Source organism: Oryzias latipes, chromosome 2, assembly GCF_002234675.1.
Source record: "Oryzias latipes chromosome 2, ASM223467v1".
NCBI classification, from domain to species: Eukaryota; Metazoa; Chordata; class Actinopteri; order Beloniformes; family Adrianichthyidae; genus Oryzias; species Oryzias latipes.
Genome location: NC_019860.2, coordinates 17,362,784 through 17,379,795, shown reverse-complemented (window position 1 = coordinate 17,379,795; position 17,012 = coordinate 17,362,784). Strand labels below are relative to the sequence as shown.

The window sequence follows — 17,012 nt, the reverse complement described above, 5'->3', positions numbered from 1 at the left end:
CATCCTCGTTTTTCTGACTTTCTCTCAGAAAGTAAAAATGCTTGCTCGTAATTTACGCCCCGGCGAGCCATCTCTTTCTTCCTGCAACTCGGCTGACACGTGAATCATGTCCCTTCATGAATTTCTCATAAGATATGGAGACAAGACCTGTCGGAGCATCAGCCCCGTGTACACAAATGAGCGCGCGTGTCCCAGATAGAGTCAAAACACACATCACAGCCTCTTTCTTCACAGTGACGGATGAAAGCTCTAATGCTTTTAGATGAGAGAGGCAGGCGGGCGGGCGGGCTTTGTTGCTCTCAGCCACAAACTTGCAGGGCATCAAAAAGTTTCTTTTGAAGTTTGTGGAGCGTACGACCTTCTTTAGGTTCGTTTTTTTTCCCCCTTACAGTTTTAGATTTAAGCAGATGCATTAGAGTGGAGTGGAGCAGGGAGCTTGTGGACCACCCAGTGTATTTTTTTTGTGTCACAAATACTCAGAAGTGAACGACCCTGGGAGTATTTCGGGCAGGCAACTCGAGCAGCGCGTTTAGCTGGTTACTCCTCCCCTGCGGGCGGTTCAGTCCAATCAACTCACCTGTTCAGCGTCCTACTTAAGTTCCAGGTCCGGTCCAATCCTCTTCTTCCATTTCCGCGAGCTCTGCGTTTGTCACCCCACCCGCTTCCCCGGCTTCCACCTGTGAGCTCTGTTAGGGGTGGTTTAATTCCCAAAGTTTTCTATGGAGATCTTTGTTTATGCATCTGAACGGAGCCTTATGCCAAACTAAAAGAAATGTGGAATAAATCTTCTGCCAAATTAAAGGAAATATGGAATAAATCTTTACTGCATGAGTTGTCTAACATAAATGCAATTTTAAGCTTAACTTGTTCTCCATCATTTGAAAAATGCCACAAGAACATGTTAAAAGCACTATTTCCATCGTGGGTGGGTCTTTAGATGTGTTTGGCACAATGAAGCGACTGCCATAGCAGTACAGAAGAAGCCGATTTGGAGCAAACTGCCGATGGTCACTCAAGGCTTTGGTGACATATTGTGAGATTCATGATTATTATTATTATTATTAGAATGTTTCACATGATCATGCTTGACTAGTAGGAGATGTTAGGAATTGGTGTAGGACAAATTTAACTTCAGCATTTGAATTTATTTGGTTGCAGTTTTGACTAAATAAGATACATTGATATAAAGCGGTAGCTCATTATAATGCATGTCACCTTTTGTGGTCTTGCAAACGTTTTTCAGTGCAATTTATTCTTTTCTGCGTGCTGATGGGCTGCAGACCGTGGTCACTCAACCTCCTCTCTGCTGTTTAGTTTGCCAATCCTACATACATTTTCACTCGCGGGCAGACTGTTGGTTTCATTCCATAAACTCTGGAATGTATAGATGTATTTTTCTACAAAGGTTTGAACTTTGAGATAGTAAACAAAGGAGAAAAACTCGGAAAATGTTAAAACATCTGTAAAAAAAAAAGAAAATTTGACTACCGGTACTTAGCAGATTTCACCAATCGCAGGCTGATCTTAGAACATAATTCCAGTGACCAATGTATTAAGTTATTTTATCACATATGCCGAGAACTTCCTTGATGTAAAAGTATATAATAAATCATGTTTACCATTGATATATATCAGTAAACTGTTTTTTTTGTCTGTTTGCTTTTCGTTTCCAGTCTGAAAAATAAAATAAAAAATTTTTAGAATTTATTTTACAATTTTTGTACGCAAGTAATTTAAACAATTCAAGCGTTTTGTTGCGTAAATGGTTGAAAAGACATCAACACTGAAGCTAAAGCGGTGACAGATCAAATCTCGTAAGGATTTTCTATCATTTGGAAGAGCTTTAACGCTTTAATACCAGAGCTTTTACCAATCAAAAGAATTAAAATATTTTTTGAACTACCATAACTCTTCAACTGTTTACACAAGTATCCCCTGATTTTATTTCCAGCTATATAAAAAAAAGAAATATTGCTTTGTGGCAAAACCAGGCTGTAAAATGTACAACTGGAAAGTGTTACATATCCGCACAAAGCTATTTTTCTCCCCTTTGGAATCCGTGGGAACTACGTTAATTGCGTAAACGGTTAAATAGTTTTGGTCATTTCAAGAACATCAACACTGGATCACTGGATCGGAAGCTCAGGTGTTAAAGGGTTAAATGGACAACAGATCAAGTCTCGTCTGCTCTTGAATGCACTCCAATAAAACTCAACAAAATACCGGAGCCAGAGCAGGATTTTCTGACACACCAGCGTGTCAAAAAGCCAGGCTCCTCATATCAACACGTTTAATGGCCGCGACCCGTGTGGAGACCTCGATGAGGCGGAAATCAATGTGGAGGAGCTGTTAAACCCTCAACACTAAATACTTAAGAGGTGGAGGCCCGAAGATGCTGTTGGCACAGCTTTAATAAGCTGTTGCCTTAGGATGTGAGGAAACCCATCAGCACCACAAACACACCTCCTACACACTTGGGCAGTATAAAAGCAATAAGAAGACTTGTAAAATGAGGACTGACAGCAGCACCCCGGGGAAAAAAAACAAGTCGTAAAGCCGTCCTCCCTTCAGAATAAACTATTCCTCCTTCCAGCCCGCAGCCTCTTGAAACATTTCACAGCATCACTATCATTTCTCATGAAATGAAGTAAAGCCTCGGTCTGTTCCCCATAAATAAAGTCATCATAGCGCACCGCAGGAGCCCCTAAAGCGCTCACCTTTTTACTCTTTTTTTTCCTGTGGGCCAGCCAAACCGCTAAATCGAAAATGTGGGCGTCGTTCCACAGAGCGCCAAAAATCTCTGCAGGACAAGAAATAAACGTTCAACTGAACCAGACACGACGGAGCATCATCAGAACTCCCTCAAGGTGCAGACCATTCCAGAAAAACATAAATCATCAGAATGATGTATAAACAGGACCCAAACATTCACATGAGATGTTAGCACCAGATGTTCTGTGTAACCATGATATCATCCCCCTTTTTATTTCATTACCGGCAGCCGTCTGCTTCTTAGAACTCTGACGTGTATCACGACTAATTTCTGAAGGTTAAAGAGCCAAAATGGATCAGGAAAATGGAACATCAAGAGCTTTTTGAAAGAAATTCATGTTTTTCTCTGAAATAGTGTATCTAAGGCAACTGTTGATTCACAAATCAAACCATGAATCTGTTGCTGTATGTGTGTCTTTTTAATGCACTTAAATCACCATTATTTATACCTCTATTAAGAACAGGAGATTACAATCAACAAAACTTTTACAGATAAAAACATAGACCTCGAAAGAAAGCAGTGATATCTGTCACTTTAAACAACTTCCTGGTTAACTTCAACAGTAAACGAAACAGAAATCTCACTGTTAGGGCTATAATTCGCTCTTGAGTGTAAATTGCAGAGGCCAGAAAATGTGTTATAGAGGAGAACAAAATTTAAAAATATGACGCACTGGAGTATAGGTTGCACTTCTGAGGGAAATGTATTTAATGAAATAGATGCACACTGAATTTATGCACACAGATGCTTCAATGAAACAGGGGGGGAATTGAATAAGTGTCTAATATCTCAGCGCAAAATATAAGCAATGATTCAAATAACCATGAAGAACATGCTTACAAGTCAACTAAACTCGATATCTAACTATAAATAACTATAAATCCCTAAATTTGTTGAATTCTAAATTGTTTGTGTTGCTTTGGAACAATTTCATCAAGCCCAGTGCTTCTTCTTCTTCTGCGCTGCAGTCAGTAGCAAAAACTGATCCTCACATTGCCCTCCAGTAGTTCTTTGTGGGAAAATAACAAACACATAAACCTAATTGGAAAAAAAAAATCACATATAGGTTGCACCTGAGTATAAGTCGCACCTCCGGCTAAACAACGCAACAAACTAAAACGTATACTCCCAAAAATATGGTAAATTAAGACACAACAACACCTAAATAAAAAACTAACAGTTGCTTTTTAATTGTTTTAAAACAGACTTAGTTTTAGAACTTATTTCAATAAATTGAACTTCAGTCAATTTTTTTTTCTCCATCTACAAAAAACACTCAATAGTTTTACTTTGAAAATAAAAACCGGGTGGGTGGCTGCCTGGAGTGCGGAGCGGGTCTCCCTTGGGGGGTCCTGGCTCGTACCTGGGGTCGGGGCGGGGGGATGCCCGGAACTCCTGGGTGGTGGTGGGGTGCTCGTCTGGGGCTGTGGGCGTCCCTCTCCGGTGGGGCCCTGCGTTGGGCTCTTCCGGCGCGGCGGGGGGCTGCTTTCCTGGCTGGGCTGGGGCGGCGCTCTCTTTCCCTCTGCGCCTCCCTGCTCTCTGGCTCTGGGGGCCTCGCGGCGGTCCTGCTGGCCCTGGCCTGGGTGGCGGTCTTGGTCGCCCGGGGGGCGGTTGTTCCCTGCCTGTTCCCGTGTGGCGTTGGGGGAATTCCGGCTGCCGCTGCTGCTGCGGCGGGGGTATGGGTGTGGGGGTGGCTGGGCGCTCCTCCTCCTTCTTTTCACATTCCACCATCCATTTTAGAAGAACATAAACACTCACCTGAGCACAGGTGTTAGCTCACCTTTGCACTAATAGTTTGCATGATTAAATGAATGAAAGATTTCACACTAGTTGGTTTAAAGGCATAGGTATGCGTTCGTGAACACTATCTGTTTTGTGTGCATGTTGACATGTGGACATTTTTGCGGCTAGCAGGTGTGTTGATAATATTTGAGTGTGTGTGAACAGGCCCCGCCCTTTTCTGTACTACATTTGAACCGTACCATAACGATAAACAACCAATAAACCTGTCTGCTCTATGCTGCTTCGTGGTCTTACCCCCCTTCCCCTCCTATTATCACCCTCCTACCCCCCCTCTCTCTAACGTCCCTCTCTCTTCTTCCCCTCTTTCCTTTTCCGTCCGGTCCAACACCAAAGATTTTCAAACATGATTGAAATTAATAAAGTTTGGCCTCAATTACAAAAGGGGTTTATTCAGACATACCTTTGGTTTGTCTGAAGATGAATAACCCCTCTTGTTAAAGTAAAATATGTCCAACACAAGAGGCCCTCAGCTCTCATCTGTTTGCCTAGCTGTTGGACAGGACAAGTTAAAAAGAAAAAAAAAAAAAAAAAAAGAAAATAAAAACCTTCAATGTCACTTTACTTTGAAATTGTATTTACTTCCGGTGAAAGTAGCGCACAAGTTTGATTTAGTTTCTACACCAGAAAATCTAACATTATACAGTAATTCTATAGCAACAATTACATTGCCTGAAGTGTTGTTTTTGTTATTGTTTTTTGAACTATATTCTTCTATATTCATAAAGATGGCAAATCATCGATCTCAGACGCCACAAATATGTGTATACTGGAATTTTTCGGAACAGATCGTGACTGTCTGAGCTTTGTGATACTTATTACAGCCCTAGAAGTAAGCAAAATTTAACTATGTTACATTTTCCTAAATTCCTTCCTGGTGTATTTGTGCAACTAAAAGAAGTCTGATTTGATTACATGTATAATGAAAAACCAGTACTATGATTTTGCCACATAGCGCTGTTTTCATCCAGTTTTTATGTCCTTGGAACATTTGTTTAGTTTATTCTAGCCATCCACGATTAGAATATTAAACGATTATTTTATATGTCTTCTGCTATTTAGTCCCGAGGGGTTTGTTTGCTGCAGAGATGCATGATTTGTTATATAATAAATACAGAAATTATATTTTACCAACAGGTTTTTATTTTATTGCGTTTTTATCATGTTAACTCAGTAAATCTGTTAGATTAACAATTTCAGGAGGTGCTTTTGACAAAATAAAACCATGTTAGAAGAGCACATGTTCTTTATTTACCATTTGTACTGATTTTTGAAGGTAACAAAGCTCATAAAAGCTTCATGAATTACAATTTTTAAACACTAAACAACAGTTGTTCATCTTTACTACCTTCATAAAATAATCCAGACTGATGGCAGCATGAAAGGTGCTCATTTATCCTGGAGCAGACAAAGAAGTGTGTAGTACTGGGCAGGACATTCAGACAGACAGGACTGAGTACTACCGTGAGACATTTCTGTGCAGGTTTTTTCATTTTTTACTTCTGAAATAAATATGATTTGTGCGTCATCTTATTTACCACCCTTCTGCCGCACCTAAAAATGGAAAAACACCATAAAAAAGATTACCATATTTTTCGGACTACAAGTCGTACCAGAGTTTAAGTCGCACTTTTGGGAGAAAAGTGCACACTTTGGAACAAATCTGCAAAGCCCCGCGTAAGTCTTTGTTCCCACAGAAAGGGATTCATGCTCCAAATTTGCATCCGCCGCCTCTTTTTTGACGCCCGTCAATTTCAACGCTCAGTGTGTTATTTGTGTGTTCATAAAGTAGACGCCCCCATTGCATGTGGGAGGAGCTACTATCTAGTTATTGGCCTTATCAGAAGAAGACATGAATGATATTGAGAGATCAGTTTTTTTGTTATCTTGAAGAGCTCTACAACAGCATCAGTAACCACGTCTTCATGTCTGGGTTCATGAGATCATAAACTTTTCTTTTTTGAACTGTCATCTTTACCCTCTACTGCTGTGTCTAAATGACGGCGCTTTAGACGGTACTTCCGTGTTTCTGTAATCCAGTTTGACAAACTTCCTGTCCCACATTAGTCAGAGGAAGGAAAAAATAAGAACAAGAAAAGAAATGTCTCGATGCAAATCGTAAAATTAAGGACGAGAGCGATAAGATTCTGATCCATGTTTGTTTAGGAGCAATATTGATATTAGCAATTTACAACACCTTCAGGGGTTCACAATAAAAGGACAACAGAAGAAAATGTAAAATAAAGCAAATTAAGAGTAAAATTAAAAACAGAACACAATTATAAAAAGCAGTCAACAATAAAATACATAAAAGATAAATAAGAATGCATGTTTTTAATTGACATTTAAAGCTACGGTCAGATATCATGACCACGACTGTTATGGACGAAGCTTCCTCTTCTGCTTTGCTGTTAGTAGCAAATACTGATACACACACCTACAGCCCCCCCTAGTGGTTGTTAGCGGCAAAATGACAAATATGTGAGCCGATATTTGTTTTTGCAAATTCACATGTAAGTCGCACCTCTGGTCAAATTATGACAAAAACTGTGACCAATACTCCGAAAAATATGGTCATTTCCACAAGTAGAATGAGGCTAGGGCTTCACGATATGAGGAAAACTTGCAGTATGCAATAGTAATATTGCAATGAGGATATAATTTGCGATACATGAACAACTAGTAAAACAACCAAAAACATCGTTTCCATTTCACTGCTACAGATTAATTCAAAAACAACTTAACCTAATTTTCACTCCAAATGACGCTCGTCTACACAGGAGGTGAACATCTAACATCAAAGGGGTCCGTCTAATTGGTGTAATGCATAAATGGATTAATCAGGATTGATTGTTTCACTTGATTAAAAAGTTTATATATACAATTTCTGTAAATAAAATGGTTCAGACAATTGATGTAACATGTTCCAGTGATGTATAAATCATTTTTTTTAACTCAATTATTTGTAGATCATTTTTTTGTAGCGGCGCTCGTTCCTCTGGAGGTTGTTTGTGATGAAATGAATGAAGAGAGAGGGAGGGAGGGAGAAACTGAGTAAAGGAGGCGGTGAGCTCCTCAGTTGCCTTAGCAGCGCAGCTTCATTCCTCCACAGACGAGCTTCAGTCTTCTGCTGCGAGCGCTTCTCTCCACCAGAACAAGGTTTCTTTCAGTTACTCCGGGAGGATTGATCTTTTTCTCTTTTTTTATTTTGCCTCCGTTCTTTTGTTTTTCCACATGGAGGAAAGTTTCATCCTGCACTGAAATGAAAAAAAAGGTGTGAAGGTTTAAGCCAGCACAGAAGTACAGGTGAGGCGAAGCGTGGTGATGGAGAGGGTGGCGGGAAACGCCAGCGCGCTGGAGGGGTCGGCGCACTGCGGGGAGCAGGGGAACCTGAGCGCGGAGGTTGGCGACTACAACGCAAGCTGCAGCAACGGCTCCATCCTGACAAGACCGCCAGTCAGAGCCCGAGGTAAGAGCAAGCCAGGAGTCCACGTGGCCCCAAAGCTCATCCCCACGCGTTCCTAATTGATTTCTCTCAGTTAAAGTTTTAAGGTGGACTTCTACCAAAACAGCTGCAGCTTTAGAATGATAATATTTACAGTGCAAAAAATGGCCATTTTCTCCCCTGACGCATTTCATGTTATAACCATGAAGCATCTGTCAGTGTGCAGATTTAGAAATATGAAAGAGATTTTTTTTGAAATTTTATAAAAAGGCTGGAGTACCCAAGAACAATTTTCTTTGGGTTTTTTTTAAGTTAATTTAAGAAATTTGTTTTTTTGTTCATTTTGGGTGTGGCAGCAATAAAAAAGAATAGAAATAATAAATCAAATGAAATACAAATAATAATAAACAGTCGTCAAATTTAACACCAGTTCTCACAGGGTAAAAAAAAAGAATTTATTTATGGCACCTTGACTGAAAAAAAAAATTAAACTTGTTTTCAATTTAAAGAACCTTTTTAGATCTGCATGTTAAAAAATTAAAATAAAAAATCCAAATAACTAAATATTTTTTGTAGCCAATAACTTTTCCTTGCTATAGGATTTTTAAATTTAAATCAAAACCATAATTTGGATGTCTTTTTGTTTTAGTTTCAGCTGATCCTTGTGGACTCTAGAACAGTACGCTCAGGGCTCATAGTGAACTTTTTACATTAGATTCCGTTTGTGAAGCCCCAGCAAAACGCCAATTTCTTCTGCACATGACCTCACTGTGGTGACCCCCATAAATGCCATTTGTCTCTTTTTCTCATATTGCATCACACTGCAATTTTATTTATTTATTTGTTAACTTTTTTTTTTTTGCCTCAGGCTGAGGGGCTTTAGACACTGGAACCACATTTGGCAGGTTGAAGGTTCAATTCCATATGTAGAGTCATGCTACAGTCAAACCAGCAGGAGTCGATGCTGCCATGATCCTTGAGTGCAGAAAGGCGCAGAAGGATATACAATATCTGTTGCTATTTTTTTTTTTATATATACAAGTTTATGCAGAAATAGAGGTGGTTTTTTGCATTTTTAGTTACCTTTGGGTTGGTACGGTTAAAAGTTCGCTGTGACATGATCCCTGCAAAAATACTCTTTGGTGTTAAGTAAGACCCTACAAGGCAATCCCAGTGTAAATATTTTTGGACAATTGTAGGATTTAAAATCAAGATTTTATCAAATACTTAAAAGTACATAAAAAACTAAAGGACTGAATCCAAATAGCCCAAAAACACAACTGAGAATAAAGAAGCAAAATTGTGTCATTAAGAAACGCTTTCATTAAGTTGTGCTGAAGAAAATGGTCCACATGGACAAGATAATTAAAGCAAGGGGAAGCAGCTTGAGGAAATTAAAAATTAAAACAAGAGCACAGACACCAGTTTTGTTTGTTATTGTGTTTACCAAAAGTAAACTTCAACTGAAAAGTGTGTTTTTAAAAATTTGTTGTGACATTGTTTTGACACATATGAAAGCAAATGAAGCTTAAAATTGCACGTCTTTTTCTTTTTTCTTTTTACTTTTTCATTCAATTCGTTGTAAATCAGGAGCAGAAGAAAAATGCACTTTGAAAAAGTAGAAAAATACGTTGGGCGGGCCACAAACTGCCTGCTCCGCTCCATTCCGATGCATCCACTTAAAGACGACTAGATACGGATTCATCTAAATAAATCCGGGGTGTCAATTTATCACAATAATTACATTTAATTTATTACAGATAAATGGACGTGTCTTTTTTTTCAATCAGGTTACGTCATTTTTAATCTATAACTATTGTTCTCACATATAAAAAACAAGGGTGCAACTGTTTGTAAGAACGTTTTTTTAATACTCAGCTGAAAACATGTCTGACATTTAGCTCTTAACGCTTGCTGTCGCTGCTGTGATGTCATCAATGTGCGACTTTGTAGTCGTTAACAGAACTAACCCAAATCAAAGCCACAAGGCCACAACTATTAAAGGATAAAGCCTGACAAGGTGTTTGTTATCAGAAATAATGAGTACATGGAGGACTGATCGGATTGGACGGTTAACTGTGGAATAAGGTTTTTCAACATATATATTATGGTTTTGATAAATAGTTTGTGGTGGATATTTTTTCGATTGCTCAGAAACATGTTCCTACTTTTTTGTGTGTTAAAGTAGAGACTCTGGACCTGCTGTTTTTTTTATGTTCAAGAAAGACCCCTTGGTGGTGTAAAAATAAAGCAACTTTTTTAGCTCTGCCACGATGCATCATTAATTTTAATGAAAATACCTTGAACATGCCTTTTACTGCAATTATTAGGTGCAATTAAAAATTGATTCATCTATTACAGGGGATGATTAATTAATCACACAAAAATATTAATTGCTTAAAAAAATGTAAGACTTTGAGAATTAAATAAAGTTGATTAAAACAGTTAACTTGGTCTTTAGTATTAGCTAACTGCTAGCTCTTTCTTACAAAATTATCCAAACCTAAGGTAATTTGCTAACTGCAACCAAATATTTAAAAGCTTTGCTCACACCGGGCAGGCGACACACATGTGTTCACATTGGACCGTCGCTATCCAATTCTAGCGCACGTACCAAGAGTTGGAAGAGGGTGGGGGCAAAATGTCAGTACAAATCTGGTGAATCTTGCTACAGGCTTTTTCTTTCTCAGCTCCATTCTGATACCACAATCGTTACTTTTGGCCGCCATGATCATTTTCAAATGGTTGGCACTTCCGTGAAATAAAAGGGAAGCCATCACTATCAAATCTGAGTAGCTGATTGGTCAAAGATTGACGTTTTGTACGTAGAACCCAAAAAGGAATTGTGTAGTAACACGTGATCACTGGAGTTTTGAACGTGCATTTACATAGACTTTTCATTGAAAGTGGTCACTTGAACGCATGTTGCAGAGGGCAATCGGAACGTAGCTTAAAGCAATATAGAAAAAAAAACATTTAAAATAAGATGCACCAAAAAAATGGCACGATTTTTCAGCATTTTCTGATTAAAAATGATACAAAATCATGGAGTTTATTTAAACCGGCTTTCCGAGTCCTTAAGCTTCCTATTTAACGCGACTGTTTCTTTCCTCTGCATCAATTATGGCCCAATCAGAATGAGCAGCGAGTGCGGGTAGTGCGCTGACAAAGCAGCTTTAATTCAGAATGTTTGTTTTGCTCGCCTCCTAGTCAGACACAGAAAAGAAGATTAAACCCCCCGTCTCTGAGAAGATAAGGCTCCCTCTCTATCAGGACACCAGTTGAACATAAGGGCTGACTCCATAATGAGGAATAACATAAGCAAGAGTTTCTTTTAATATCCTTGACTGCAGTATTGAGAAAATAAATAAAGATATGAAGTCCAATAAATAATTCATATGTAGTCAATGTTTTTTTTTTTAATTGAAGGAACTTCAACATCTGTGTGAACTTCATAGGAGGAACCTGCAGAGGTGAAGTGTTGGGGGGGGGGGATATTCAGTCCAATCTAACCTGCTTACTTTTCATCGTTTTCTTTGTCTTTGGGATCACACACACACATGCTTCCATTTATTTTCATTGCAGAACACACGTGTGGCTCCTTCTAGGTCAGAAAAAAAGAGGGACTGGAGCCATGTGTGTTGTGGGTCTCATGGGCCAGCAGCTTGGACAGGAAATTAAAGCCCCCCCATGTACAGCCACATTTATTGAACTGGAGATTTTGTTCTGTCGAAGACCTAAAGAGCCGAAATGCTTTTAGAAATGCCGCGGCTCATCTTTGTTGGAGCCAGAAAATTTTGGGGGATAAATAGCTGCACGTTTTAAAGCACTTCTATTCCACTTTTCCATTTGTAATACATGGTAAATTATTCAGTGAAAGAATTCTTTAAAATGCAAAAGTCTTAAGAATTCTTCCTGCTCCACTAATAAGGATTCTATCTTTGGCTCGATGTTTATTTATTTATTTACATTTTAAAGGCGAACTTTTTTGTAGTGTTGGGTTAAAAACCAAGGAGAATGAGTGTGAAGTGAAGGTCTGAAAAAAAAAAAGATTTTTGCCATAAAAATGACCAATTGGCATCTTTGTACCAAGAATCCTTTCTGTGGCTATTAACAAGCAGAATATTGGACTAGTTCATTTGAGTCTTACAGGGTCGTACCATGTGGCTCCATCACTGACCAACGTAAACCAGGTGAGTGGTCCTTTCAAGCATCGACAGATGTGTAAAACTCTGTCGATTTAGGGTGTACTCAGACTGGACGCATTTGGTTTGCTTACAGTAAACCAGAGTTTGTTTTCCTCGATAAATCGGCACAAATTTTCAGTCTGAATGCACCCAAGCGGACCCTGGTCTTGAACCAGGAACCGCTTTCTGAGCCATCTTTTGAGGTGATCTCAGTTTGCTTCCAATCGGACTGAGCTTCGATGAGCTTCGACAGTCTGAATACAGACCAACTGCAAGGTTCGGGACTCGATCCGGACCAAATAAAGCAGACTCTGTCTGGATCAATGGAGTTTCCCAGCCTGAATATACCCTCAAGCTCCCAAAATGTGGGTAAAAAAAATGGTGCCCAAAGCAGCTTTAGCGATCAGTGGCAAAAATGTCTTTGCTGGCACTGTGGTAATATGGTTGTCACATTAGCAAGTGACCCTGGTGTCCCCGCTTTGCACTTATGCTAACACATTTTGACCATACACCATTACTCATCAAAATGGGGCCAAAGAGTTGTGCTGAGTCAATTAAAAGCTTTTAGAGTAATAAATATGTTTAAGCTTGAAATGAGGATTAACATGCAGGAATAAAACTATCTAAGAGGTGCGAATGGAAACTGGTTGTAAACATGTTGAGAATTTTTTTCATCATAGGAACTAAGCGCTGCTGATTTCCTTTTGGTGTTTTAATACACAATAATACAGAATGGGAATCACAAAAACGATATAATTTTGAAACATTTTGAGTCAAACCATCAATTCTCCCCTACTTCTATCACCGTACAGACCTGATCCACATCTTCAGTTTCATCTGCGTATCATTATCAGTCCACAGTAACATCTACAGAAAGGAACTCGCAGAATTTCTCTGACGCCAACACTCCTCCCACGTCTCGCTCTCAGGCTCAAGGTAATCCAATTATAGGTGCCTGCACGTCCATGGTGACAATGCAGGTCTTTAACAGCTGAAGGAAAACACAAGATACTTACTTGTTGCCAAAACAAATCTGACTAAGATGCTAACTGACAGTTTGTGGTCAGCTGAGACATATGCTCTCTCTGCCAGAGGGGTGGACTTTTTTCTGCACCATGGTCCTCCAAGTCTTTGGGATGTTTGTTTTTTACACTGAGGTCCCTTGACTGATACAGATGCATGTAAACATGTGACATAATGAGAATGATGGTTGACTTCTCCGTACAGGTCGTTACACACAGGTCCCGCTAATGTAGAACAGCATCTTGATCCCCACCTTGCCTCTGCTTGGTGATTCAAAGTGGCACTTTGCTGAGCTAGCTCCATCCATTGGAGCACATGGGATCTAAGTCATTATGAAGTGTGTTTCATAAGAACGGAGGACACTTTATTTATTGTATGCTGGTGGAACTCTCTGAAGGCTTCATTTATACCGGTACATGCATTTATGAAGTCTGTCTGTTATCATAGCAGCTGGTTTTAAAGAGAAAAGAAAATCCTCCATTTTGTGTGCATAATTTGAAATCTGTTGGATAGTTTGGGTTTTATGTAAACAGAATCGTTTATAACACATTAAGGTGACACAAGAAAGCAAACAGCACTTAGCTTGAGCTTTTCATGTGCCTCACGTATTTCTCATTTACAATTCAGTTGTGATGAATTGGTACTTATCCTCCCCCTCCCCCCGTTTTTTAATAGATATTGTCCAATCGAAAACCAGGCTGCAGGTTGGTTGTAGTTTTTGGACATAACAAATGTTTTGGTGGTAATGGCTTTCCATACATGACCAACAACTGACCTTGTATTATTCACATTTGCATAAATTGTTCAAATCGAAATTTTAGTTCTACTAGAGAAACATTCAAGCGGATGGAAAACGTTGTTGGTACCTAGAAATAAAAATAAAAAAGACCTAGAGAAATATTAAGGATACAGTACCAATACTACTTTCTTAAGATACTTTTTGTAGCTGGTAGTTCATATTACTATCATTGGTACAATAGAAAGAAAAAGTAAACTGTTTTTAGTCATTTCTTTTAGGGGAGAATGAAAATAATCTGCATGAATGTGTCCTCTACAGACAGAGTTAGAGATGTTACAACAACTCAAATGAAATGAATAGCAACAAACATTTACTTATTTTTTTAACTCACAGATAACCTTATCCAGTAATGTAAAATAATAAAGGCTTTATTTGACTTTTACGTAAAACCTTAAAGATTTTGCTAGAAATTTCTTACCTACCTTGTAATTTACTACAAGAAAATCACCTGATTTCTCATGATTACAGCACAAATCAAACTGAATCACAGTTTCCTCCACCTGTATTCCTTCAATAGTATCAAGACTCAACTGATCCTTGTCTTTTTGTATGGCTTGTTATGAAAAATGCACCAAGTAAGGTAATGCGGCTCCTTTGGGACACATAAAGATTATTCTTGCGTCACTGGGCTTACAACTCTTTAGAAATAACCTTCAGCTCCTCAAACGCCGTCTAAATCACCGCTTTGATTTCCCTTCTTTCATAAGTTTGGGATTTTTGCTGGAGGTGAAGCGAGAATTTCCTAAGAGGCCTGAACACATCCAGATTACAGGTTTGGTTTCATGGAGCGCAGTTGAGGATTTTCAAATTCAGTTAGCGCAGGAATGCATCTCGACTCTTGCAGATGTTTCCCTTTTACTGAGGAAAAAACATTTTTGTTTTAGAGCAAAGCAGCTTGTTTTGATCAGCATCTGCAAACCCACAGCCTCTCTTGGCAATTTGAGAATGAGTTATCGTCTTCGTGTTAAAGACATTAATTGTCTTGGCATGTTGTCCATGGGAGATAGATTGGGAAAGTCCCACAGGAACTCCATGTTGTATCGAAGTAAAGACTTTGTTTAAAGGTAACAATTACCAGTCCATCTAAACTCCAGTCTTTAACCATGGATTATGTGAAATGACAAAGACCGAAACCTCTTTTCAGGGAGAAGTTGAGCCCAGATGTATGCACAAAACAGAAGTAGAGATTATCTCTTATGAATACATATAGGACGCCTTTCAGACAACGTCTAGTTGAGGTGTTTCGGATAACACGAGAAGGTGTCAGATTTTTAATTACGTGAAAATTAAACTAGAAGTCAGTCAGCAATGGATTTTATTTGGCTTAACTCTACAACATTCAGAAAATGGAGGATCTTGCCTTCCAAGGTGAAAGTTAAGTTTACCCCCTTGTCAATCTAAAAACACCCCTTTAAGCAATTGTTAAAAAAAACGTACTCTTTAATACCAGAGCTTTAGCTCTGGTGTTGAAGTTCTTTGAATTACCGTAACTCTTCAGCTGTTTATGCGATCAACATAATTCCAACGAGTTCTGAGGTGGAGAAAAGTGGCTTTGCGTATTGACGCAGATCCAGTAGCTTTTCTTTGCATAATTCGAGTTGTACTAATTGGGTAAACCCTTGAAGAGTTACAGTAGTTCAAAGAGCATGTGTTCACCGACGACAGCTCCAGTGTTAAAGGGGAAATAATGATTTAAAAAACGGATTTTTACCCTAAAGTTGTCAAAAACTCAAAGTAGATCAATGCATGTTAAAATCTAAATACGTTTATTTTGGTGAATTGTTTGGCTTCCAAATGTGAGATTCTAAGTAATATTCTTCCCTTTTGAAACCACGCTCCAGTGGTTTGCTGTGGTACTGCGGCATTGTGTGCTTTAGAATCTTTGTCAGGAAACTATGGTCGGATGTTGGTTGGGTAATGTAAAACTTCACAATGAGAATATTTTTATACCTGTAGAGAACTTGGAAGACAACCAGGACAGTGATTAAATAAACACATCAAAATAAAACCTAAAAGAACTTTAATAAAATGTGCAATAGAAGCACTTGGAGAAAATTATCTGTGGTGTATATTTTTTTTCTTCCTCTGGGGTGTTTTAGCAAAAAAAAAAAAAAGGCAAATTAGTTATTAGTTTGCGCCGTGTTCTCTACAGAAACACCAGGGCCTCTTTTCCAGCCTGGTTTACATACTAATTTATGGTTTTCGACAAGCAAATACTTCTTCTGAATGTGTTATTCAATGCCGGAGTCCCTAAAGAGGCTTCTGTTGTAAAAGTAATGGGATACTGGTTCTAATTATGCTCTGAAGTGAATAACAAGAAAACAACAGAAGCAGATCCTTCAAGTTAAAAGGTCACAGCTTTTACTATTACTTTATTGAAGTTTTGAGAGAATAGTTTAATTAAAAAGAAAACAAAATCACAGTGTTGTCGTAAAACATACATCAACTAATCATACTGAATTATAATAAGTTTAACTTGCAGGACCAAGGGTGAAGAAATACTGCAAACAAGCATAGTACACCCACCGTAGAACTCCTTTCAATAGACATGTTTAACAAATGACAGTAGAAGTGCACTAAGGTGTTGGGTAATTATTGTGGTGTTCAAGACACCAGTTGAGTATGAAAATTATACTATTGTACTTCACACTAATCCACCATATTAGTGAAGGTCAAAAAAGGTCAAAGTTCATCCTAACTTTAGCTTGTCCTACTGTTTTTGTATCAGCAGTTGAACGTGGGCCCCATATGGTTTACCCATGAACTTCAAGAATGGGTCCCATGGGTCCCCCCCCCACCTGTAAATTACTACACAGGGCTCAAGTAGGTTCAGCATGGCATTCAGGTTAATTGCGTGAGCATAAGTAGCCATTATACTTATTCATATCTTTTATGTGTCCCACGGTATTGCCCATAATGCAAATTTGACACAAGGGCGTCATTTTTGTTCAGTTGCAGCTCATGCCCATTTCTAGCTCAAGTATA

The 17,012-nt window shown here is 38.8% G+C and overlaps 1 protein-coding gene across 1 annotated transcript in view; it reads left to right on the top strand.

Moving 5' to 3' along the window:
• The first annotated feature begins 7,724 nt into the window (after positions 1 to 7,724).
• LOC101175467 (cholecystokinin receptor) overlaps positions 7,725 to 17,012 on the top strand; it is a 58,317-nt gene continuing 49,029 nt past the window's right edge. The window contains exon 1 of the mRNA XM_004066683.4: positions 7,725 to 8,042. Within this exon, the coding sequence (XP_004066731.1) occupies positions 7,898 to 8,042 (145 nt within the window). The 5' untranslated portion in view covers positions 7,725 to 7,897. The remainder of the gene's footprint in view (positions 8,043 to 17,012) is intronic.